Source organism: Polypterus senegalus, chromosome 2, assembly GCF_016835505.1.
Source record: "Polypterus senegalus isolate Bchr_013 chromosome 2, ASM1683550v1, whole genome shotgun sequence".
In the NCBI taxonomy this organism is placed as follows: Eukaryota; Metazoa; Chordata; class Cladistia; order Polypteriformes; family Polypteridae; genus Polypterus; species Polypterus senegalus.
Genome location: NC_053155.1, coordinates 11,980,727 through 12,006,187, shown reverse-complemented (window position 1 = coordinate 12,006,187; position 25,461 = coordinate 11,980,727). Strand labels below are relative to the sequence as shown.

Sequence of the window (25,461 nt, the reverse complement as noted above, 5' to 3'; positions counted from 1 at the left end):
TGTTGGAATATCCAACCCCTGCTTAAGTAACGTCAACTTTGTGACTGATGCTTGAACATTATCCTGAAGAATTGGTTGATATCGGGTTGAATTCACCCGACCCTCGACTTTAACAAGGGCCCCAGTCCCTGAACTGGCCACACAGCCCCACAGCATGATGGGACCTCCACCAAATCTGACAGGAGGTAGCAGGTGTTTTTCTTGGATTGCGTGTTCTTCTTCCGCCATGCAAAGAGCTTTTTGTTCTGACCAAATAACTCCATTTGTGTCTCATCAGTCCAAAGCACTTTGTTCCCAAATGACTCTGGCTTGTCTAAATGAGCATTTGATACAACAAGAGACTCTGTTTGTGGTGCGAGTGCAGAAAGGGCTTCTTTCTCATCCCCCTGCCATACTGATGCTCTGAATTGTAGAACGATGTCCAGATACACCATCTGCAGCGAGATGTTCTTGCAGGTCTTTGGAGGTGATCTGTGGGTTGTCTGTCACCATTCTCACAATCCTGCCTCTCCATATGCCATCCTGTATTTTTATTGGCCTGCCAGACCTGCTGAGTTGGTTTAACAGCAACTGTGCCCGTGGCCTTCCATTTCCTGATTCCATTCCTTACACTTGAAACTGACAGTTTGAACCTCTGAGATGGCTTTTTGTAGCCTTCCACTAAACCAAGAGACTGAACAATCTTTGTTTTTTAGATCTATATATATATATATATATATATAGCATAGTTTACTGTCAAATAATGTAGAGTACGCGACATGTATTTCGCCCTCATTTGGGCTAATCAAATGCAACATTCCATGACCTGCTTCTCGCAACTGAAGAGGGCACCATGGCGGATGTTCGCCGAATGGCAGACCAACCAGAAGCATTACCTGGTAGGTAACCATCCACACAATTCAGGTCAGGACTCAGACTACAAATGCAATAAAAAATATATATATATATAAAATTAGTTTATTAAGGGCAGCACGGTGGCGCAGTGGTAGCGCTGCTGCCTCGCAGTTAGGAGACCCAGGTTCGCTTCCCGGGTCCTCCCTGCGTGGAGTTTGCATGTTCTCCCGTGTCTGCGTGGGTTTCCTCCCACAGTCCAAAGACATGCAGGTTTGGTGGATTGGCAATTCTAAATTGGCCCTGGTGTGTGGGTGTGTTTGTGTGTGTCCTGCGGTGGGTTGGCACCCTGCCCAGGATTGGTTCCTGCCTTGTGCCCTGTGTTGGCTGGGATTGGCTCCAGCAGACCCCCGTGACCCTGTGTTCGGATTCAGCGGGTTGGAAAATGGATGGATGGATGGATAGTTTATTATTTAATAAATGCTTCAAATCTTCCTCTTAGGTATTCCTTTGGCATTAGTACTGGTGGAAAGGAGGGAGATACCCAGATTGACTTAACCCAGGGGATGGAAGGGAACATGATGATATGTGCAGATTTATGGGTACACCGAGTTTGAAAGTCTTCAGCCGAGGCGGAGGGAAACCTTCCTCCACAACTAGAGGGCTGACACTGGTGTCACAAAGTGAGAAACTGAGACAGTGTTGTTGGGTGCAGAAGATGGATTGGTCCCTTAAGATCAGTAAAATCTCTAAGATAGGGATGACAATGACCCTCTCTCTTTACCTTTTGACACTTTGTTTTATACCAACCATGCCATGCCAATTTAGACTTTTCCAGGAATTTCATTTACATGATCTCAGTGAGCCAATGGCAGTTGGCAGTATGCTTCCATGAAACAGTCACCTAATGTGACATACCCAGCGACTCGCTACAACTAGTCTGTGACTTGTCCGCAGCTGCAGTCGGCAAGACTCCCACTGCCACCTTCTTCCAATGACCAGTCTCTCTACACCACCCCTTACTACATCAACATTCTCTCATTTCGCTATGTATCACAGTTCGGTAGAGGCACCGATTTATTCGTGTGAATCCGAGAGACAGGCTGTGGGGCCCTCCTCACTCAAGCGCCAGCCTCCATTCCACTCACTCTAACCTCTCGCCACATGTTGGAGCGCACCTTGCCTCCTCTTAGCTAGCGATACCTGTTTGTTCTGCAGACATTATCATCTAGAGCACGGGTGTCGAACTGGCTGCAGGTTTTCATTCTAACCATCTTCTTTATTAGTGAGCCATTTTTGCTGCTAATTAACTTCTTTTGCTTTAATTTTAATTAACTTGACTCAGGCCCCTTAGTTGTCTCTTTTTACTTAATTAGTAGCCAAACAATAATGAGACATCAAATAAGCCACCATATGACCAGCTCACCTGTGCCCATCACACAATATCTGAAAATAAAGAAAGGTGAAGGTCTCAGTAAGGTTGATCTCTCAGGCCACCAAAACATTTTGATGGTGTTCGTAGGAAAAACAGAAAAATCAACAGATTTGGAAATGTTAGGGTGGAGTGGTGGCTCTGAGGCTAAGGATCTGCGCTGGTATCCAGAAGGTTGCCGGTTTGAATCCTCATCACTGCCAAAAGAGATCCTACTCTGCTGGACCCTTGAGCAAGACCCTTAACCCGTAATTGCTCCAGGGGCGCTGTACAGTGGCTGACCCTGCGCTCTGACCCCAAGGGGTATGCGAAAACAAACAAATTCCTAATACAAGAAATTGTATAAGGCGAAATAAAGAACAAAAACAAAACAAAAAATGTCTGCTGTGGCAGAATGAGAGCAGCAACAAGCCATTGAATGAAATAACGGGCTTAATTAACAGCTAGAATCAGCTTCTCATTAAGAGACTGGTTGGAGTGAAATTGGTTGGAGTGTGAAATCCCAGTTTAGCTGGTCATCTGCCGGCGCGTCTCATTTCTGTTTGGCTGTCATTTAATGAGGAAATAAATCAATTCAGAGGACTGAGTCCTTAAAAACAGGGCTATTGAAATGAAGAGAAAAGGAGTTAATTAGCAGTGAAAACTACTCCCTGATTAGGAAAAGGGTGGGAATGAAAACCTGCAGCCACTGCGGCCCTCCAGGCCCACCGGAGTTCGACACCCCAGATCTAGAGGTTGTTAAAGAGTAACGTTTTACATTTTTGAGAGAGAGCAGAGCTACGTGCGTTTTTAGAGGGTACCTGCTCATTGGCCACATGCCGTTCTCTCCAAGTCGAGGGGACGCACTCCCGTCGGAGCTGAACACGATCAGATACGGTGGCAGCGTTTGACGTTAGAGCGTGCGGTACCTACCTACCGCTTCCATGCCAGCTTTTTATATTTTTAGCAAAGAAATCAAAGCTACGTTCTCATTTCGCTATGTATCATAGTTCACGTGTGGTAGTCAGTTTGTTTCTGCGGATCCGACTGAGCTCCCCAGCTTCGGGACGCATTCCTTAACTCCGCTTAGCTAGTTGTAGCATTGCCACATAAATTTGCATATCATATTTTAATTTTTTCTCTCTCTCTCTCTCTGTAACGATCCCGTCGCGGTACGGCTAGCATAAGATGGGCGGTTGGTTGGATAGAGAGGACCTTTTGGGAGGTTCGGAGCTGTCGTCACGATTTCCGGGAGTGCCATGGAAACGGACGCACTATTTAAATAGGGGCGCGAAAAGGCAGGAAGAAAAATGGTGGAGGAAAAAAAACAAACACATGACCCACCCGAGTCCGGAAGATAGAGACCACAAGTTCAGTGCAGTCTGGGGTGGCCACCTCGAAAGATTCCGGAGACGCTGAGGGAAGTGAACTTTATCGCCAAAGGGATCGGAAGCGGTGTGAGCCGTAAATCGTTTATTCTGGGATCGGCGTGTCTAAGAAACTGAACTATGGGCAAATAGGAGAATTGGATGAAAAAGAAAAACTAAATCGAACGGGCGGTGGGGAATATTCTAGGGTATATCATTTTATGTTTTGTTTATTGTATATATTGGAAGAGGAGGATTGTAGAAAATGTATTTATTTATTTTTTTTGGTCGCATCTTTTCTCAGTATGGTTGTGTAAATATCGCTTTTATTATTAGAAGTCTGGGCTGAAGGCAGTTTGAGGTTGACCTGCAATCATCAGTATAATGTTCACTGTAAACGTAGTGAAGTGTAGCGGATACGACGGAGTAAAAGACAAGCAGGAGTTCAGTGACACTTTCAATAATAACGTATTATCGATAACCGGTAACGGCGCACTGCACGATACCCTGCAGTGAGTACACTGGACTTCCTCTTTCTCTGTCTCTGTTTACCATTCGTTTGTTCAGAGGTTGATGCGTTCGCTCCTTCCTGAGCAGCTCTTCTCTTCTCCACCCTAGCGGCCCGCTGCTTCTCTTCGTTTGTGTTTTAAAACCGATTACGTCGGTGTTTGTGTTGCAATTACTTCGCAATGTTTTCCTTCATTTTTCACTTACGCTGGCACTTAAGTCTTCAATCTGCCTCGAGAATGATTTAAGGTATGAAGAGGCAGAGGAAGTGACGGCTAAGGTGGTAAGGGTGAGAACGGCGCCCGGACCGCCCCGTTGGCCGCTGCCGAGAGTTGATTCTACAATAAAATTAAATTAAAAGGAGGAATAACCTTGGAGGTCAGTCATGTCATGTAGCAGATACAATCGTTACACTAGTGAACGAGAGAACAATTGAATTTGATAGATAGATAGATACTTTATTAATTCCCATCCTCCAGCAGCAGCATACTGATAATAACAATATTAAATATCAGAGTGATAACAATACAGGTATAACAGACAATGACTTTGTATAATGTTAACGTTTATCCCCCCGGTGGAACTGAAGAGTCACATAGTGTGGGGTCTCCTCAGTCTGTCACTAAAGCTGCTCCTCTGTCTGGAGATGATTCTGTTCAGTGGATGCAGTGGACTCTCCATGATTGACAGGAGTCTGCTCAGCGCCCGTCGCTCTGCCACAGATGTCAAACTGTCCAGCTCTGTGCCTACAGTAGAGCCTGCCTTCCTCACCAGTTTGTCCAGGTGTGAGGTGTCCCTTCTTCTTTATGCTGCCTGCCCAGCACACCACTGCGTAGAAGAGGGCGCTCGTCACAACCATCTGGTAGAACATCTGCAGCATCTTATTGCAGATGTTGAAGGACGCCAGTCTTCTAATGAAGTATAGTCGGCTCTGTCCTCTCTTACAGAGGTCATCAGTATTGGCAGTCCAGTCCAGTTTATCATCCAGCTGCACTCCCAGGTATTTATAGGTCAGCACAGTCACCTCTGATGATCACGGGGTCCATGAGGGGTCTGGTCCTCCTAAAATTCACCACCAGCTCCTTGGTTTTGCTGGTGTTCAGGTGTTGGTGGTTTGAGTCGCACCATTTAACAAAGTCCTTGATTAGGTTCCTATACTCCTCCTCCTCCTGCCCACTCCTGATTCAGCCCACCATAGCAGTGTCGTCAGTGAATTTGCACGTGGCAGGACTCCGAGTTGTATTGGAAGTCTGATGTATGTTGGCTGAACAGGACCAGAGAAAGTCCAGTCCCCTGCGGCCCTCCTGTGCTGCTGACCACAATGTCAGACCTGCAGTTCCCAAGACGCACATACTGAGATCTCCGTTTGATATTTTAAAACACAAGTGTGACTTACAGTAGGTCTTGATGAGTCTGTGTCCGGATATTCTCTTAAGCGTATGCCACATTGAAAAGACAGATTGCAATTCAGATTGTGGATGGTGATTTTATGTTTAAAAAAGGTCGCAATATGATTTTTTGGAAAGATCTCCCAGCCCTAATTTGACTAATCAAAGTTTTCAGTTGTCGTGTGGGTGGTGGACCAGTGCACGCTCCCCTGCCTGACCTCACCTGTATTGTGTACGCACAATTTAAAAAAATCTCCCTGAAAATGAAAGAGGCACAGTGTGCGCCGGATTACATTGGCGCATCACAAACCATCCATCCATCCATTGTCCAACCCGCTGAATCCGAATACAGGGTCACAGGGGTCTGCTGGAGCCAATCCCAGCCAACACAGGGCACAAGGCAGGAACCAATCCTGGGCAGGGTGCCAACCCACCGCAGGACACACACAAACACACCCACACACCAAGCACACACTAGGGCCAATTTAGAATCGCCAATCCACCTAACCTGCATGTCTTTGGATTGTGGGAGGAAACCCACGCAGACACGGGGAGAACATGCAACCTCCACGCAGGGAGGAGAACCCGGGAAGTGAACCTGAGTCTCCTAACTGCGAGGCAGCAGCACTACCACTGCGCCACCGTGCCGCCCATCACAAACCAATGATCACAATTTGTTTTTAAACACATGTTGAGTCGCTCTCGCTTAGGATATGGTGATAAACAGAGCCAACTATCACAGATACCAATCAATCTATAAATGCATTGTGCAAAAGTCGATGTGAGCCAGGAATGGCCGCTCTGTGCTCTACGACTTTGCCTATAAGCGAAACGTTAATCTGCCTGGAACGTCTGTTCAGCTCTTGTCACTTGACTTCACACTAAGCGTGTGCCCAATCTTTCTCTTGCCAGTTATCCATCCATCCATTTCCCAACCCGCTGAATCCAAACACAGGGTCACGGGGGTCTGCTGGAGCCAATCCCAGCCAACACAGGGCGCAAGGCAGGAACCAATCCCCGGGCAGGGTGCCAACCCACCTCAGCATTATCCAACCTGCTATAGCCTAACTACAGGGTCACGGGGGGTCTGCTGGAGCCAATCCCAGCCAAGGCAGGAAACAAACCCTGGGCAGGGTGCCACGCACACCCACACACCAAGCACACACCAGGGACAATTTAGGATCGCCAGTGCACCTCACCTGCATGTCTTTGGACTGTGGGAGGAAACCCACGATGACACGGGGAGAACATGCAGACTTCACACAGGGAGGACACGCAAAGTGAACCCGGGTCTCCTAACTGCGAGGCAGCAGCGCTACCCACTGTGCCACCGTGCCACCCCCTCACCAGGTATGTCAAGTCAGTTTTATTTAAACAGCACACTGAAAACAGCAGAAGTTGGCCAAAGCACTAAATACACTAAGCTGCCACTTTATAAATACACCTTGCTAATGCCAGGTTGGACCCCCTTTTGCCTTCAGAACTGCCCTAATTCTTCGTGGCAAGGTGCTAGAAACATTACTCAGGGATTCTGGTCCATGTTGACATGATAGATTCACGCAGTTGCTGCAGGTTTGTTGTTTGCACATTCATGATTTGAATCTCCCGTTCCACTACACGGATTGAGATCTGGTGACTGTGGAGGCCATTGCAGTCCAGTGAACTCCTTGTCATGTTCAAGAACCCAGTTTGAGCCTTGTGACATGGCGTGTTCTCCTGCTGGAAGGAGCCATCAGAAGATGGGCACACTGCGGTCATAAAGGGATGGACACGGTCAGCAGCAATACTCGGGTAGCTGGTGCCATTCACCTCGACAAAAAAGAATGCTCATCATAAAAAGGTGCTGCCGATTCCTTTACGTGCACTTTTAAACGGCAATTCAAGTGAAGTCCACATGGTGGTGCCAAAGATCTGTTTTTGAAACTCCATTCCTGCATCTAGAGGGGGCGTGCAAATGTTCAGCCGGAAAAAGTGAACTTCAAAAAGCCAAATGTGTTTGTTATGTTGATGACCTGTGAAGCCTGTTGATCCAATTGTGAAATGAAGTAAGCGACCTCTTCTCATTTCTCTGTTACCTTCCTGCCTGCCTCCATTTATCAGCTCTTCTTGTCAGTGCACTGCACAGTTAAATGATCTTGTTTGTCATTATATCCTCAACATTTATTTCTTCGAGATGACTGAGGTATTTAAATGGCGATCAGTATTGTTTTAAATCTTAACTGCTCGGAATTACTTTTTTCTGGTGCCCTTCACCGAGCCCCAGCATTAAAAATATATACGGGAAAGATATGTGAAAGGCACAATAAATAGACATGAAAGGCGCTTTGTAATAATGTGAAAGGCACTATATAATAGATAGATATGAAAGGTGCTATATAATAATGTGAAAGGCACTACATAATAAATAGATATGAAAGGTGCTATACAGTATAATAGATATGAAAGGCACTATATAAAAGCTATGAAAGGCACCTAGATAGATAGATAGATATGTGAAAGGCACTATTATAATAGATATAAAGGCACTATATAATAAATAGACATGAAAGGAGCTATATGATAGATATACAGTATACACTCACATACCAGGATGACTGAAAAGGAAGAAAATTTAAAAAGAATCTGACTTGACAGTCCCAGTGAGGCACTATACAGACGTATTTCTTTTGGTATAAAGGAGCCCCCCAGTCACATTTCTTGGCACTTTTTCTGCTGTGTGATTCACTGTCTGAAAGTCCTCAGTGTGTGTGTCACAGAGCGGATGTGCAGCATTGTTCCTAATGGCACTCGGTTTTGTTTTAATTCTCTCCTCCTCTACGGCCTTCAGGGAGTGCAGAGTGACCACCACAGGCCCTATATTATATTATATTATATTATATTATATTATATTATATTATATTATCCATCCATTTTCCAACCCACTGAATCGAACACAGGGTCACGGGGTCTGCTGGAGCCAATCCCAGCCAACACAGGGCACAAGGCAGGAACCAATCCCGGCAGGGTGCCAACCCACCTATATTATTATATTATATTATATTATATTATGGCGACACGGTGGCGCAGTGGTAGCGCTGCTGCCTCGCAGTAAGGAGACCTGGGTTCGCTTCCCGGGTCCTCCCTGCGTGGAGTTTGCATGTTCTCCCCGTGTCTGCGTGGGTTTCCTCCGGGCGCTCCGGTTTCCTCCCACAATCCAAAGACATGCAGGTTAGGTGGATTGGCGATTCTAAATTGGCCCTGGTGTGTGGGTGTGTTTGTGTGTGTCCTGCGGTGGGTTGGCACCCTGCCCAGGATTGGTTCCTGCCTTGTGCCCTGTGTTGGCTGGGATTGGCTCCAGCAGACCCCCGTGACCCTGTATTCGGATTCAGCGGTTTAGAAAATGGATGGATGGATATTATATTATATTATATTATATTATATTATATTATATTATATTATATTATGCGATGCCCTATGATGGCCTGGCACCTTGTCAAGAGATGTGTTCTGTTATTGTTTCCAGTGCTACCAGGAGAGGCTCTAGCCTCTAGCTAAACTGGCCTGAGTGTCTGTGTGATGAACAGTAAGTGTGTGTGTGTGTATGTTTGCCCTTTGATGGACTGGCATCATGTTCCATGGTTTGTTTGTGCTTTATGCCCTTTTACTAGCTGGGATAGATAGGCTCCTCCCAACCATCTCCCATGTGACCCTCATCTGGATTTGATGGGTTGGAAAATGACAGGACATGATATTACATTATAATAAAATAATCTTTATGGTGGAGTGGTGCCTCGCCCAGAGCTAGATCCTGCTTTGAGTTCAGTGCTATTGAGATATGAACTGGCCTCCTTGATACTACGTTTGCTTAACAGCAGTCTATTATATTATATTATATTATATTATATTATATTATATTATATTATATTATATTATATTCTTACCAGCTAAATCTAAACCAGTGTTGTGGGGTTGGCTGGAGCCTAACTCGGCTAGCAAAGGGTGCAAGGCAGAAACCAACTGCTTATATTATATTATCCATTATCCAAGCTGCTATATCCTAACTACAGGGTCACGGGGGTCTGCTGGAGCCCATCCCAGCTAATACAGGGCGCAAGGCAGGAAACAAATCCCCGGGCAGGGCGCCAGCCCACTACAGGGCACACAGACACACACCAAGCACACACACTAGGGACAATTTAGGATCGCCAATCCACCTAACCTGCATGTCTTTGGACTGTGGGAGGAAACCCACGCAGACACGGGGAGAACATGCAAACTCCACGCAGGGAGGATCTGGGAAGTGAACCTGAGTCTCCTAACTGCGAGGCAGCAGCGCTACCCACTGCGCCACCGTGCTGCCCTCTTCCGGTTTGTTTTCAGAATAAACGTCAAAACAATTTTGGTGGGACAGAGTCCAAACCCAAACCCAAACCCTAACCCTAACCCTTTTGAATGTCAATATATCAACACAATATCTAAAGTGTGAAAACGTCAATGGTGCGTATCTCAAAAACCTGACGTGCTAGCTTCATTCCGATTTCACATATGAAATCAGTGTGTAAAAAAAAAAAAAAACTTAATAAAGAGCTGGTCGGACATTCCCAGTAGCAAACAAAAAATATTTTTTTGTAGACCTGTGTAACCAATCCTCTTTCTCCCACCATGCTGAATTCAGCTACAGCTCTGTAATGGCCACTCCAATTCTTTCATCTTGTTGCCTTTTTGCTACAGCCACGGAGAAAGGCAAATTTAACACCCAAGCGTAGGTGGGCTTCACGTCGCCCAGAAGGCGTTTTGTAAAGTTGTGTGCTGTGGGACGGTCTGGAGGTCTTCTGATCTGCTGTGTCTCTTGCAATTTTACAGGAAGGATTCTGAACATTCACCCCTCCCTGCTGCCATCGTTTAAGGGGGTCCACGCACACCGCCAGGTCCTGCAGGCCGGAGTCCGAGTAACTGGCTGTACAGTCCATTTTGTCGCCGTAAGTAGAGCAGGGGATTGGGGCGGGGAGTGTGCCTCGGGCAGAAAAAAATGGCGCGTCAAGCCAATTCAGAATGAAAGAGTTGCTACGTGTTTGCTTGTTGCTACCTGAATTGTAAATATGTTAAAGTGGCTTTTTGTTCCACTCAGCAAATTAAAGTGGTAAAAATATATTTTTATTGTGCTAATGAAACTTTACGAGGAAGGAAAAAAACGAAATGCGTTTCAGCACACACAGTGGAAGCTGGAAGCGGCCGAGATTCATTTCACTTTAATTTATTTTTCTTTGAAAGGCCCATGTGGTGTACGTGAACAGGCTTACAGATATTAAACGGTAACAGAAAAGCGTTTGGCACAGCGCAGTGATTACGGGGCTTTGCAAAACTCTTAAAACAATCCAAAATATTCCTTGAGCCCCCTTGTTCCAAAAAAAAAACAAAAAATCTCACATTGAAGGAGAGAATATTTAAAAAAAAAAAACTAAGCGTTGGTTTAGTCGGCAGACACAGCCGTTCTAGAAAGATTGTGAACCATTGTAGAAAGATTACTTCAGTATACATTCATTCATCCATCCATTCCGTTATCCAACCTGCTATATCCTAACTACAGGGTCACGGGGGGTCTGCTGGAGCCAATCCCAACCAACACAGAGAGCAAGGCAGGAAACAAACCCCGGGCAGGGCGCCAGCCCACCGCTGGGCAGGCACACACACACCAACCAATCACAATTTAGGATCAGCAGTCCACCTAACCTGCATGTCTTTGGACTGTGGGAGGAAACCAACGCAGACACGGGGAGAACATGCAAACTCCACCCAGGGAGGACCCGGGAAGCGAACCTGAGTCTCCTAACTGCAGCAGCGCTACCCACTGCGCCACCGTGCCACTCGGCTTCTGTATACATTTGTCATAAATCCCCTGGTCTAACCCTTTTTCCTAATCCGTGATCAGTTTTCGCTGATAATTAACTCCTTTTACATTCCCTTTTCATTGCCCCGTTTTTAAGGATTCAGTCCTCTGAATTGATTCTTTTCTTCACTAAATGGCAGCCACACAGAAATGAGATGTGAAACGAGCCGACAGACGACCTGATGAATCAGGGCGTCAAACTCCAACCATGTTCTTAATGAGAATCCAATTCTTGTTGTTAATTCACTGTTAATGAAGTTAGTTAATTCTGAGTAAACGATTGTTGTGCGCATGAGAATCGCCGGAGATCAGCAGTTCTAGAAATGCTCAAACCAGCCCAAGAATCGCGCCACGGTCGACATCACTGATGTCACATCTGGTGTGAACGTTAACTGAAACTCCTGACCCACTTCTGCAGGATCGAATGCATTGTGCCGCTGCCGCGTGATTGGCTGATTAGAGGACGGCAAGGGGGGATGAGCAGGTGATTCCTACGGATTTGCTCACCGAGTGTAGATTGGGTGGTCTTAAGGAGCCGTCTTTCATTTAGCACAGGCGTGTCCAACTCTGGTGGGCCGCGGTGGCTGCAGCTTTTCATTCTAACCCTTTTCTTAATCGGTGATCAGTTTTCACTGCTAATGAACTCCTTTTCATTTTAATGGCCCTGTTTTTAAGGATTAACCTGTTCTTAAAGTTGGCACAGGTTAGCAGGTCGTGTGGTGGCTTGTTAAGTGTGTCTCATTATTGTTAGGCTGCTAACTATGGAAATACAGACAACTAAGACAGGGGTCGCCAACTCCAGTCCAGGAGGACCACCGTGGCTGCAGGTCTTGATTCTAACCCTTTACAGAATGAGTGACCTGTTTTAACGTCTTTTTAACTCATTTTATTTGACTTGCTCTTGAAGACTCAGACCCCTGATTGTTTCTTTTTTCCTTAACTCATAGTTTTCTGAAAAGCAATGGCTCCACACAGAAATCAACGTAAAACATCTGTTTCTGCATGCTGTGGCTGCCAGTTTGCCAAGAATGTACGGCAGGCATGTCGCCAAGCTGTCTTAACGTGGCTGGGGCGGCGGCAGCAGCAGCGGTGGTCACGGTTGCAGTGCATTGCAATCTGGTTTCTACCTCCTAAGTGGCAGTCCTCCCAGGCAAGCAGTGCTGTAGGCGTGTGAGCTTCATGAACCTGTTCAGCACCATGATTAGCTGGGGACCAGTCCGCTGAAGCTGGAACCTCACATTCGTTTTCGATTGCTTGCATCAAAATTGGAGTCCAACAAGTCATGGTGCAATTCAGAGATAATAAATAGGCAAAACGTTGTCCACAGAGTATTTTGCTTTATGCATCCGCTTCGATCTTTTCCTAGATGTCCGTGCCATTTTTGCCATCGTTTGAGCTTTCCTACTCACAGGAGCGCAGGAGACCTATATATATATATATATTATTTTCAACTTATTAGTCTTGGGTTTGTTTTTAGTATAATTAATACTTTAACACTTTCTTAATATTTCCAGCCGTTACTAGCGCCATCTATTGGTGAAATCTTGAACTATTCTTCATATGAACATTTTGTTTCTTAATTAACATGGATTAATTGATCAATTAGTGAAACGGATTATTGATTCACGTATTGTCATCGGAAGTCATTTGGACAATAGGAAGTGGGTTAAATATTGATTTACAAGATTTGTACCAGCCAACATACCGGTGAAGTTAAAAGAAGATAAAAGAAGGTAATAATAAAAAAAAGCAATTCAATTAAAATGAATTCACAAGAAGTTAATTAGCAGCACAAACAGGGCACTTATTAAAAAAAAAAAAAAAATGGTTAGAATAATAACCTGCAGCCACGGTGGTCCTCCGGGACCTGACTTGGCGACCCATGAACTAAGGGGTCTCAAGTCAAGTCAAGTTGGTGAGCATGAATTGGTACAGCGCGTTGCCGCACCCACCACACGGCGAAACAACTCGGGATCCCGGTTTGCAACCCCTCAGGCAAACACACGTGGTCCAGTCCCAACCTCTGGAAATGACCCTCTATCTGCCGCAGCCATTTGTTACGTGGGCCACCCCTTGGCCTGGTCCAGCCACTCAGGTCCCCAACAATGAGGACTTTACGAGCCGGATCACCCTCGGGGAAACACGCCACATGGCCGCAGTGCCGTAACTGACGCTCCGTCACAATGCAGGTCATGTGCCTCATTCGGGACTCCATGAGCAACACAAAGTCAAACCAGCGGTACCCAAGGATTTTCTGGAGAGACGCAGTACCAAAGGAGTCCAGTCTTCGTCTCGGGTCACTGGGTAGCATCACGTTAATAAAAACTAAAGCAAAAGCAGTGAATTAGCAGCAAAAACGGCTTACTAATTAAGAAGGTGGTTAGAATGAAAGCCTGCAGCCTAACACAATGTACTTCTTAAATATTGATGATAAATTCTATGAAAGTATTGTGGTATCACTACAGGGCTGTGGAGATTTTATATCTTGTGTATTTTTTTTTTTTCTTGTCCTTGTCCATCTGACAGGAAGAGGTGGATGCAGGGGCCATCATTGTGCAAGACGCCGTGCCGGTGCTGGTAGGTGACACAGAAGACAGCTTGTCAGAGCGGGTCAAAGAAGCAGAACACCGGGCCTTCCCTGCGGCTTTGGAGCTGGTGGCCAGCGGGGCGGTGAGGCTGGGTGAGAACAACAAGATCTGCTGGAACATCTAAGGGGCGCAACACCTGTGACACTTCAGCAGCCAAGCTTACCGGCCTTACTGCAGATGGGACAAGGTGACCACCAATGGACCTGACTGAGGTCCTTGGCCAGGTTTTTAGTCAAATGTTAATGGACGTTGGTGCTCTCTCATCACTGGTAACATTCCATTCGTACCCGTTTGTGCCTTTTGATTTATTTGGGGTCTGAATTTTTCGACTGTTCCTTAACTGACGGTTAGCATTTCCTCCTGCATGGCCCGGTGGTGGTGTTATTTGTAATTTGCAGTCGTCGTTGTTCATCTGTCTTATACACGCAGAAGTCAGTTCTGGACATTTGGGCGCCTCCTGAAAACTGACATTCGGTCTCCATTGTTTTGTGGCACGCGGATGTTGTTTCTCATTTGTCATCATTAAAACTGAAGGTCATTCCGTCTGATTTCTTGTGGTGTTTACATGGGGGTGGTAGTTGTAATAGTTGTAGCCATCTTGTCACCTCCACAGTGACTTCCTTCTATGTGTTGTAATGGCCGATCCCTTACCCAGCCGGCAGCTACACTACCAAGACCTGTGGCTTAGATCAATTACTGAGCGGAACCTACTTACTGTATACCAAGCCATACCTTTTAACAAATAACATTTTCCCCTCAAATCAACGGTTAAACACAAGCAAACAAAAGCAGATACGTAAAATAAGCGTATAAATCTATTAAATGAAACACAATGACAAAAACAATGCCCACCGTAGAACATATCTGTATATCCCTCCCCCAAAGCACACCATATAGAGTATCTCCTAAATGTGAGTAACCCCTACGTTTATGTAAATATTTTATTCTATCTTTTCATGGGACAACACTGAAGATGTGACACTTTGATACCATGTCAAGTAGTCCGTGTACAGCTTGTATCACAGTGTCGATCTGCTGTCCCCTCACAATAACTCGACACACAGCCATTAATGTCTAACAACAAAAGTGAGTACACCCCTAAGTGACAAATGTCCACATTGTGCCCAATTAGCCATTTGTCCCTCCCCGGTGTCATGTGACTCGTTAGTGTCACAAGGTCTCAGGTGTGTTTTAAATTTGGTGTGATCGCCCTCACACTTTCTCATACTGTGGCACCCCATGGCAAAGAACTCTCCGAGGATCTGAAAAGAAGAATTGTTGCTCTACATAAAGACGGCCGAGGCTGCAATGTCCATATTTTGTGTGGCCACCATTGTTTTCCAGCACTACCTTAACTCTCTTGGGCATGGAGTTCACACGCGCTTCACAGGTTGCCACTGGAATCCTCTTCCACTCCTCCATGAGCTTCTGGATGTCCGAGACCTTGCGCTCCTCCACCTGCCCCACAGATGCTCAATAGGGTTTAGGTCTGGAGACATGCTTGGCCAGTCCGGCACCTTCACCCTCAGTGGTCATCTTGGAGGTGTGTGTGGGGTCGTTTATCATGTTCAGTTTCTGAAGGGCGAGGATCATGCTCTGCTTCAGTATGTCACAGTACATGTTGGCATTCATGGTGCCCTCAATGAACTGTAGCTCCCCAGTGCCAGCAGCAAACCATGACACTCCCACCACCACCATGCTCGACTGTAGGCGAGATACGCTTGTCTTTGTACTCCTCACCTGGTTGCCGCCACACACGCTTGACACCATCTGAACCAAATAAGTTGCTCTCGGTCTCATCAGTTCCAGTAATCCATGTCCTTAGTCTGCTGGTCTTTCTTGTGCATCATCTTTAGAAGAAGCTTCCTTCTGGGACGACAGCCATGCAGACCAATTTAATGCGGTGGGCGTGTGGTCTGAGCACTGCCAGGCTGACCCTAAACAAAACCTCTGTAGCAACCTCTGGATATGACGCTGAGCACGCGCACCATGGCGAGGCTCGTTCTGAGTGGAACCTGTCACTGTATGGTCTTGGCCACTGTGCTGCGGCTCCGTTTCAGGGTGTTGCCAGTCTTCTTACAGCCTCGGCCATCTTTATGTAGAGCAACAATTCTTCTTTTCAGATCCTCGGAGAGTTCTTTGCCAGCAGGTGCCATGTTGAACTTCCATTGACCAGTATGAGGGCGATCACACCAAATTTAACACACCTGAGACCTTGTGACACGAACAAGTCATATGACACCGGGGAGGGACAAATGGCTAATTGGGCACAATGTGGACACTTGGCACTTAGGGGGTGTACTCACTTTTGTTGTTAGACATTAATGGCTGTGTGTTGAGTTCTTTTGAGGGGACAGCAAATTCACACCGTTATACTACTTGACATCGTGTCATATCTTCAAGTGTTCTCCCATGAAGAGATACCATAAAATATTTTCAAAAATGGGAGGGGAGTACTGACTTGTGTGAGATACTGTATACGATAACAAACCCTCCCTTGCCCCCGCAACGAATAACAAACACAGACAACAATAATGGAGGAACGCTGAAACGTCAATGAACGTGAACGTGAGTCCGGGTAAATAACTGTCCTGAATACGGGTGACTGATCAAGAAAAAATAACAATGTGTGAACTTGGACCTGGACACAGACAGACGGACATCTTTGTTTCACCCAACACACCGTTTATTTACAATATATACAAGGATCACGTGCACCACAAACCCCAGTGCCTTCTGCACCGATTTCCCCCCCAAAGTCCAGGGCTCACAGTTCCTGTGCCTTTCTTTCCTGGCCACCTCCAGTCCTCTCTCCACCCGACATCCACTGCTGACTGGAGGGAGGCGGCCCCTTTTATAGGAACCGGATGGGCTCCAGCTGCTTCCCGGCAATCTCCCGCGGACACACCCCCGTGTGTCCCCTGTCGTCTTCCCCCCGGCACTTCCTGGTGTGGCAGAAGTGCCGGGCTCCTGGGATAATCAGGCACTGGGGCGCCGCCTGGCCCTACAGGGCTGGGCTTCCAAGCCCTCTACCCGAGGCCTCCAGTATAACCAGGACGGACGCCCCCTCTCGGTCTGGAGGAGGCACAAGCCCTCCTCTGGTCCTCCTGGGCGTCCCGGCCGGGGACCACAAATGGAACGATCTCCCCGTGCTTCCTCGGCGCATGGTGGATGATAATATCCAACCCCGGGGTTTCTGGCAATGATTGAGCTGTCGTGAATCCGGCAGAATGAGAAACAAACTGGGTACAAGGCACGATGTGAAAAATAGCAGGAAATGTTGATCCGTTGTTGTTCGTGACATCTCCGTCTCTCTCCTTCCTCCTCTTAACCCTGCCGACCGTTGAAATAGTGACGAGCAGGACGTAACTGGAGTGTGAACAGGCGCGTTCTCTCTCCCTCATCCGTCCCCTCTGCACTAACTGGGGACAACATTGCCTGACGTACACATAACAGACAGTAAGCGGTAGGGTGGAAACAACACGCGCTCGGCACGCACATCGAATACACTATTACTGTGTAGCCCCGCTGCAGTGTGACCAACATGTCGTCACTCTGGGGTGCCATTCAAACAGCACAGTGGGGCCTTTTATGGATCTGTTTGTGTCCGAGTGTAGGCTTCGTGGTCAGTCTGGGTGGTGGTCCCACATCACCAAAAGAGGTCTGTTTTGTTTTATTTTGCTCTGCGGTGTGAGGACCCCGCAATGAACGGGTACCGATTTCTAGCATATGCCGCGAGCTGATTGATATCTTTGGGCGTCTTTATTTGTAAGCCGGACAAAGCAGATGTAATATTAGATCTCCGAGTTTCAGGAGGCCTGCTTTACCCCATTGAGGAGAAGAGCAGTGGCTTGTTGTTTACCTAACCCTTTATGTGGCATTGATTTGAATTCGAAACGGATAACGGTCAGCCGAAGAGAACGGGGGAACCAGCAATCCGGGCCGATCTATAAAAGGAGCCAGAAAAGACCCCGAAATGGAAGCTTATTCTACAGTGGTGCTTGAAAAGTTTGTGAACCCTTTAGAATTTTCTATATTTCTGCATAAATATGACCTAAAACATCATCAGATTTTCACTCAAGTCCTAAAAGTAGATAAAGAGAAACCAGTTAAACAAATGAGACAAAAATATTATACTTGGTCGTTTATTTATTCAAGAAAATTATCGAATATTACATATTTGTGAGTGTCTAAAGTATGCGAACCTTTGCTTTCAGTATCTGGTGTGACCCCCCAATAACTCAACTAAATGTTTCCAGTAACTTTTGCTCATTTCTTCACACTGTCATTCCTCCGTACAGAACAGCTTCAACTCTGGGATGTTGGTGGGTTTCCTCACATGAACTGCTCACTTCAGGTCCTTCCACAACATTTCGATTGGATTGAGGTCAGGACTTTGACTTGGCCATTCCAAAACATGAACTTTATTCTTTGGTAGAATGACTTGTGTGCTTAGGGTCGTTGTCTTGCTGCATGACCCACCTTCTCTTGAGATTCAGTTCATGGACAGATGTCCTGACATTTTCCTTTAGAATTCTCTGATATAATTCAGAATTCATTGTTCCATCGATGAAGGCAAGCCATCCTGGCCCAGATCCAGCAAGAAAGGCCCAAACCCTGATACTACCACCACCATGTTTCATAGATGAGATAAGGTTCTTATGCTGGAATGCAGTGTTTTCCTTTCTCCAAACATAACGCTTTTCATTTAAACCAAAAAGTTCTATTTTGGTCTCATCCGTCCACAAAACATTCTTCCAATAGCCTTCTGGTTTGTCCACGTGATCTTTAGCAAACTGCAGACGAGCAGCAATGCTTTTCTTGGAGAGCAGTGGCTTTCTCCTTTCAACCCTGCCATGCACACCATTGTTGTTGAGTGTTCTCCTGATGGTGGACTCATGAACATGAACATTAGCCGATGTGAGAGAGGCCTTCAGTTGGGGTCCTCTGTGACCTCGCCGACTATTACACGTGTGCCTTGCTCTTGGAATGATCTTTGTTGGTCGACCACTCCTGGTCTTGAATGTCCTCCATTTGTACACAATCTGTCTGACTGTGGATTGGTGGAGTCCAAACTCTTTAGAGATGGTTTTGTAACCTTTTCCAGCCTGATGAGCATCAACAACTCTTTTTGTGAGGTCCTCAGACATCTCCTTTGTTCATGCCATGATACACGTCCACAAACATTTGTGGTGAAGAGCAGACTTTGATAGATCCTGTTCTTTAAATGACACAGGGTGCCCACTCACACCTGATTGGCATCGCATTGATTGAGAACACCTGACACCTGACCTTCAAACTAACTGATCATCCGTGAGGTTCACATACTTTTGCCACTCACAAATATGTAATATTCGATCATTTTCCTCAATAAATAAATGACCAAGTATAATATTTTTGTCTCATTTGTTTATCTGGTTTCTCTTTATCTACTTTTAGGACTTGAGTGAAAATCTGATGATGTTTTAGCTCATATTTATGCAGAAATGTTGAAAAGGGTTCACAAACTTTCAAGCACAACTGTAAAATATTATTGATTAGGTCCTGCCATATTTTTAACAGAAGATTTAAACTGATCCTCTAAGTGAGAAGTTGTTGTATTTTTCCAATTTCAAGTAGTACGACGAACCCAAGAATCTACTCAACGTTCAATGCTTGCATGGGAAGGGTGGTGGTGGTGGTGGGTGGTGGTGGGGCATCTGTTGGCGAAGAAAAATTCCCTGATCTTTGTTGACGATGCTGTGATCTTCAATGGAGGCTGTGATGGGGGCTCTCGAGAGACTGAGCGTCCTGATAAAAACCAAAGAGCCAGGCCTTTAATGACCTCTTGGGCATGGCCATCATCGGGGCATCTGTCTGCGGAGAGAGTGTCGACCTCGTCATCGAGAGGTTTACTGACCTAGACAGTGACATTCATGTGACTCTTCCTGTGAAGTCAGGAGATGGATTGGGAGAGCATGGGGGGGGAGGGGTCATGAGGTCGTTGGAAAGGAGGGTGTGGCACAAAAGGACGAAGGTCCAAGTCCCCTGTGTGTGAGACATGGACTCTATCCAGTGACCGGAGATGAAGACTGGACTCCTTTGGTGTCTCTTCAGAGGGTCTTTGGGCACCGCTGGTTTGACTTTGTGTTGCTCACGGGGTCCCGAATGAGGCACATGACCTGCATTGTGAGGGAGCGTCAGTTACGGCACTACGGCCATGTGGCGCGATTCCCAGTCGGTGATACGGCTCATTATTGAGGACCAGGCCAAGGAGACGCCCACGTAACACCTGACTGAGTCAGGTAAATGGGTGGGACTGGACCACATGTCTACCTGGGGGGTTGCCAACCATGACCTCGAGCTCTTTCATCATGTGGTGGGTGCGGCAATGAGCTGTGCCAGTGCATACTCCCCAACCTGACCTGACCTGACCTGTCCTATAGAAGGTGAGTTTCTTTCTTTAGAGATGGAGGTCCCATCTCAGTCAGTGGACCTGTAGGTGAGTGACCAGGCCATATATCTGTTCTTGTTCTGCTAGATCTGAGTGCAGAATTTGACACCACAGACCACCGCAACCTTATAAATCATCATAGTCAGCTGGTGCTCCTCTCGGGCAGGATCTTAAACTGGTTACGGTCATGGAGATGTCTTTGTTAGTTGCAATGATTTTAGTTCACAAATCCATGATATTGTATGTGGTGTACCACAAGGACCTCTTCTGGACCTGCAGTTGTTTTCAGTCTCCATGCTCCCAGTTCACCAGAGTATCTTCAAACAGAAGCTGAACTGCCACAGCTATGCAGATGACATGCAGCTTTACGTATCTGTAGCCCCTAAGGACCCCGACGCTCTGAGCTCTCTGATTCCAAGAAGGTCCAAATGCTCCCTGTTTGTGAGACATGGACGCTATCCAGTGACCTGAGATGAAGACTGGACTCCTTTGGTGTCAATTCAGAGAGTCCTTGGGTACCAATGGTTTGACTTTGGGGTCCCGAATGAGGCACATGACCTACGTTGTGAGGGAGCGTCAGTTATGACACTACAGTTATGTGGTGTGATTACCCGAGGGGGACCTGAGTGGCTGGACCAGCGTAAGAGTAACACCTGGCTGCAATAGATAGATGGGTGGGACTGGGCTGTGTGTCTTACGGGTCTTGGCTGCCAACTAGGGTCCCAAGCTGTTTCGTCGTGTGGTGGGTGCAGCAACATGCTGTACCAGTGCAGGCTCCCCCACCTGACCTGACTCAAGTAGTACAGAACATCAGTTGCCCACTGACTTAAGAGTGGTGGGGTGGGGGGTTTGGGGGGTTATCTACTAAGCTGTGCTAGTAGTGTAGTAAAGGAAATGGCAGTTTGTTTGTCCTTCTCCACTTTACACTCATCTGGGAGTGCACCAAACACAGCTGTTAGTGGATTAGGAGGGTTTGTGACCCCCGGGTGTGTGATAGGCATGCTGTTTACCTAACCCTAACTCACACCATCACCCACCCCAGTCTTTTGGCCTCACTCAGGATGTGAAATTTAACAATAATAATTCTTTGCATTTATATAGCACTTTTCTCACTAATCAAAACGCTCAGCAATTGCAGGTTAAGGGCCCAACAGAGCAGAGTCCCTTTTGGCATTTACAGGATTCGAACCGCATAGCGGTAATAGCCTCCGCCATTATGGTAGGATGTGGGGGGGATGAGGCACCGGACCAGCTTGACAAGGGTGACTGTGTTTGGACTTGGAGCCTCCAGGCCATCCACTACCTAAACAAAGCAGCTGGGAAGAGTTGTATGGGAGATATTCCATTGGTGAATGGGCCAGGAAGGGACAGATAAACAAGTCCCATTGGTCTGTGTTCAAATCTGGTCCTGGGGGGCCGCAGTGGCTGCAGGTTTTCATTCTAACCATCTTCTTAATTAGTGGGCCGTTTTTGCTGCCAATTCACTTGCCTTCGTTTTGATTGACGTGACTCAGACCCCCTTTGTTGTTTGGTTTTTCCTTAACGATAACGAGACCCAAAACGAGCAGATCACCAGTGAAGTGGCGAGAACTCCCGGGCCGAAATCCGATGTGCTGATGTACGACTGTCAACTCAAGGTGCAAAGAGGCTTAAAATCTTTCAGATGCAGATTCAGAAGTGAGTTTTCCATTCTGCACGAGAAACTGCTCAAGGCGGGTCTTGTTCAGAAAGCGGACGCCATTTGAGACGGCCTTCCCCTCGCCCAAACGCTAACCACCTTAAGGTCAATAAAATAGGTCCCTGATGTTACGTCATTATTGTAGGGCTAAAATGATAGCAGAAATGTGAAACCAACTTGTATACCTAATCTTAATTATTGTGAAACAACCAAACGGCGTCCGCTTTCTGAACTCCAAGGCTACACTCGATGCAACAAATCGCTGCTCATGCCTTTTTTTTTTCTTCCAGCTTTGGCCGATCGCCCCGTGCCCTTTCACAAACTGGCTGGCCAAATCCCGAAATCGAGGAAAAGATCGCACATTGGCCATTTCCCAATTTGGCAGGACACTTCCTGCTTTGGCCGATTTCGGGTTTTGGCCGTAACATTATAGATATATAGATGATATAAAGAGATAGATAGATAGATATTGATATATAGATAGATATATGTAGATATATGGCCTTATAGTTATGATATAGCAGGTTGGATAATGGATGGATGGATGGACATAGATGATATATAGATATTGTGGAGGATTGCTGGCTTTTGGTTCCGGTCCTCACCCCCAGGCTGCCAGGAGTAGCTCTCCCGACAGCAGGATCGTGCCCCGAGGCCCAGCAGGGCCTCATGGACCTTGTAGTGTTTATACACAGCCCTGCTGGATACCTTGGGGGCCACCAGGAGTCGCTGTAAGGGGACTTGTGGGCTCTTTTGTGCCTTATGACCCAGGAGTACGTCACGGTCACGTGACGGGAAAGAACGACGTGCTCCTGGGGTGAAGAAAAGGACTGTTTGCCCTGACCCGGAAGGAATTAGGAACTGTGGTCTGACTGGACAGGAACGCCTCCGGGTCAGGGGCTATAAAAGGACTAGAAACCAGTCCAGACACTGAGCTGAGCTGGGAGGTAGAGGAGCAAGTGTCTGGGCGAGGAGGAGAGTTGTTAGAAGAGTTTATTGTGTGAGTGTATGAGTAGTGTGGAAGGTGCTTAGCGCACTGTAAAAAACAATAAAGAGTCTTGGACTTTTATCCGGTGTCTGTTGTTGTTCCTGAGGGTTCAAGGGAGCACTAGGATCTCTTTGTATACCACGTTGTCAGTTCAGCACTCCGGTTGTAATATGACCAAGCTGTGCACTGAGATTACTTTAGAGAATCCAACGTATAGTTTTGTCCAGGAGAAAAGCAATGTTGTCTCAAATCAATGGCGACCTTTTGTAGGGTGTGTCCCTGAGACTTATTACTTGTCATCGCGAAGCAGAGCCTTACTGGAAATTTGAGGCATTTCAATTGAAATGGGAGATCCGAGGGTATAACGGTGATGCGAGGAATACATTCAGAGTGTGGCGCTCTGCTGTTTTTTTTGTGTAGCTGTCTTCACACAGCTTCTCCCATGCTTTATAAACGAACGCCATATAAGGCCGTCGTTTCTCCTTGCTTCGCGGTTCTGTACTGTTTTATTGTTCGTTTATTACGATTCTTATAGTTATTGTGTAGCTATTCAAGACTTACTGTATTGTTCAGGTACCCATTTCCTTTATTTAATCCGCAGCTTGTATGTTATTTTTTGTTCGTTTATTACGATTATAGATATTTATTGATTCCCTTCTTTAGCCGACTGCCTGCTCATATAAGACGCTCCGCTGTTTTTTTGTGAAACAGCCTTTACACAACTTCTCCACTGTTTTATAAACGAACGACATATAAAGCCATCACCTTGTCAATTGTGTAATGCGTTTTCTGAACAGGTTTGATGCATGGAAGTGATCACTCGTACTGCGTTCAGTCAGTTCACGTGAGCTGCTCTCTTGTGTGATGTTGCGATGTCCGCGGCTTTATTTAATGTTAGCTAAGACCCGGCACTTAAAAGTTTCTCGCTACAGCAATTTGAACTCCGTTACAAAGTGATCCAAAGTCTCGTTTATACCTCGTGTCTCCTCATTAAACTTGTATCTCGCGAATAAAGTATTCGGCGTTTCTCTTCAGCGCTCTTTGGGAGCTCTTCCTTCTTTTCTACGTACTGCGGTCACAGTCAGTTCACGTGATTACGTGGGCGGCGTGATGATGATGTCACACGCAGCTCCGCCCCCCACGACCATCGAGCGAACGTCCATTACAGTATATGGAGAAAAATAGGTTCCAGTTATGACCGTCACGTGTAGAATTTCAAAATGAAACCTAACTTTTGTAAGTAAGCTGTAAGGAATGAGCCTGACGAATTTCAGCCTTCTACCTACACAGGAAGTTGGAGAATTAGTGACGTTGGAAAGTTCAATATGGCGGCCGACAGTGGCGTCATACCATCGAAATAAGTATGTACATCGGTTTCGGTTAGCGTAGTGAAGCCGCCTACCAAATTTCGTGAAGATGGGGCCGTAAATAAGAAAGTTCAACTTGGCGGACGTTGTCGACCGTTATCGACCGTTATGACCGTTACGCGTAGAATTTTCGAAATGAAACCTGCCTAACTTTTGTAAGTAAGCTGTAAGGAATGAGCCTGCCAAAGTTCAGCCTTCTACCTACACGGGAAGTTGGAGAATTGGTGATGAGTCAGTGAGTGAGTAGTGAGTCAGTGAGGGCTTTGCCTTTTATTAGTATAGATATATAGAGAACTATAGGGCCATATATCTATATCTAGGTTATAGCGGGTTGGATAATGGATGGATGGATATAGATAGAGAGATAGATAGCTGTGAAAGGCACTATAAGATAGATAAATATATACATCTATCTCTCTATTTGTTATCACTTCAATATATTATTTACACGCTGACTGGCATTGCCCGTTTAATCGTCGACGACTTGTAGGGCTACGGCTCGGTGGTGTCTTTAGGAGGCCACAGGTCTTAGTTATGTAGCTGCCGGTCTGTGTAAGGGGGTCGGCCATTACACAGTAAGGATATTATGGTTTTATTCAAAGATGGTAGCAGAGAAATTCTGAATTATTGTAATCTCCCGAAAAAGTGGACGAGATGTTACTGGATAAGTAAACTTCTTTTGGATTATTTAATAATAATTTTTGTTTATCGAGGTCTTTTCTCACGACTCAAAGTGCTCTACACACATCAACCACCACCAATGTGCAGCATCCACCCCTACGTCAGCTGTTAGGTGGTGGAAGAGTTAGCCAATTAGACACAGAGGATGATTGGGGGGGCATAATGATCGCATCTTGATGGGCTATTTAGCCAGGATATGGAGTGACATCGCTCTACTCTTTATGAAGAATGCCCAGGGGTCTTCACTGACCAGGGAAAGTCGAGACCTTGCCATTTTTTTTTTACGCCACTGGGACATTGGGATCCACACACAGACCACAGGGTAAGCCCCCCCACCCAACACCTCATCCAGCAGC

The 25,461-nt window shown here is 46.3% G+C and overlaps 1 protein-coding gene across 1 annotated transcript in view; it reads left to right on the top strand.

The window, feature by feature from the left end:
* gart (phosphoribosylglycinamide formyltransferase) overlaps positions 1-14,503 on the top strand; it is a 125,242-nt gene extending 110,739 nt beyond the window's left edge. Inside the window, exons 21-22 of the mRNA XM_039743461.1 lie at positions 10,347-10,462; positions 13,897-14,503. Of these exons, the coding sequence (XP_039599395.1) occupies positions 10,347-10,462; positions 13,897-14,082 (302 nt within the window). The 3' untranslated portion in view covers positions 14,083-14,503. The remainder of the gene's footprint in view (positions 1-10,346; positions 10,463-13,896) is intronic.
* Positions 14,504-25,461: the final 10,958 nt, after the last annotated feature.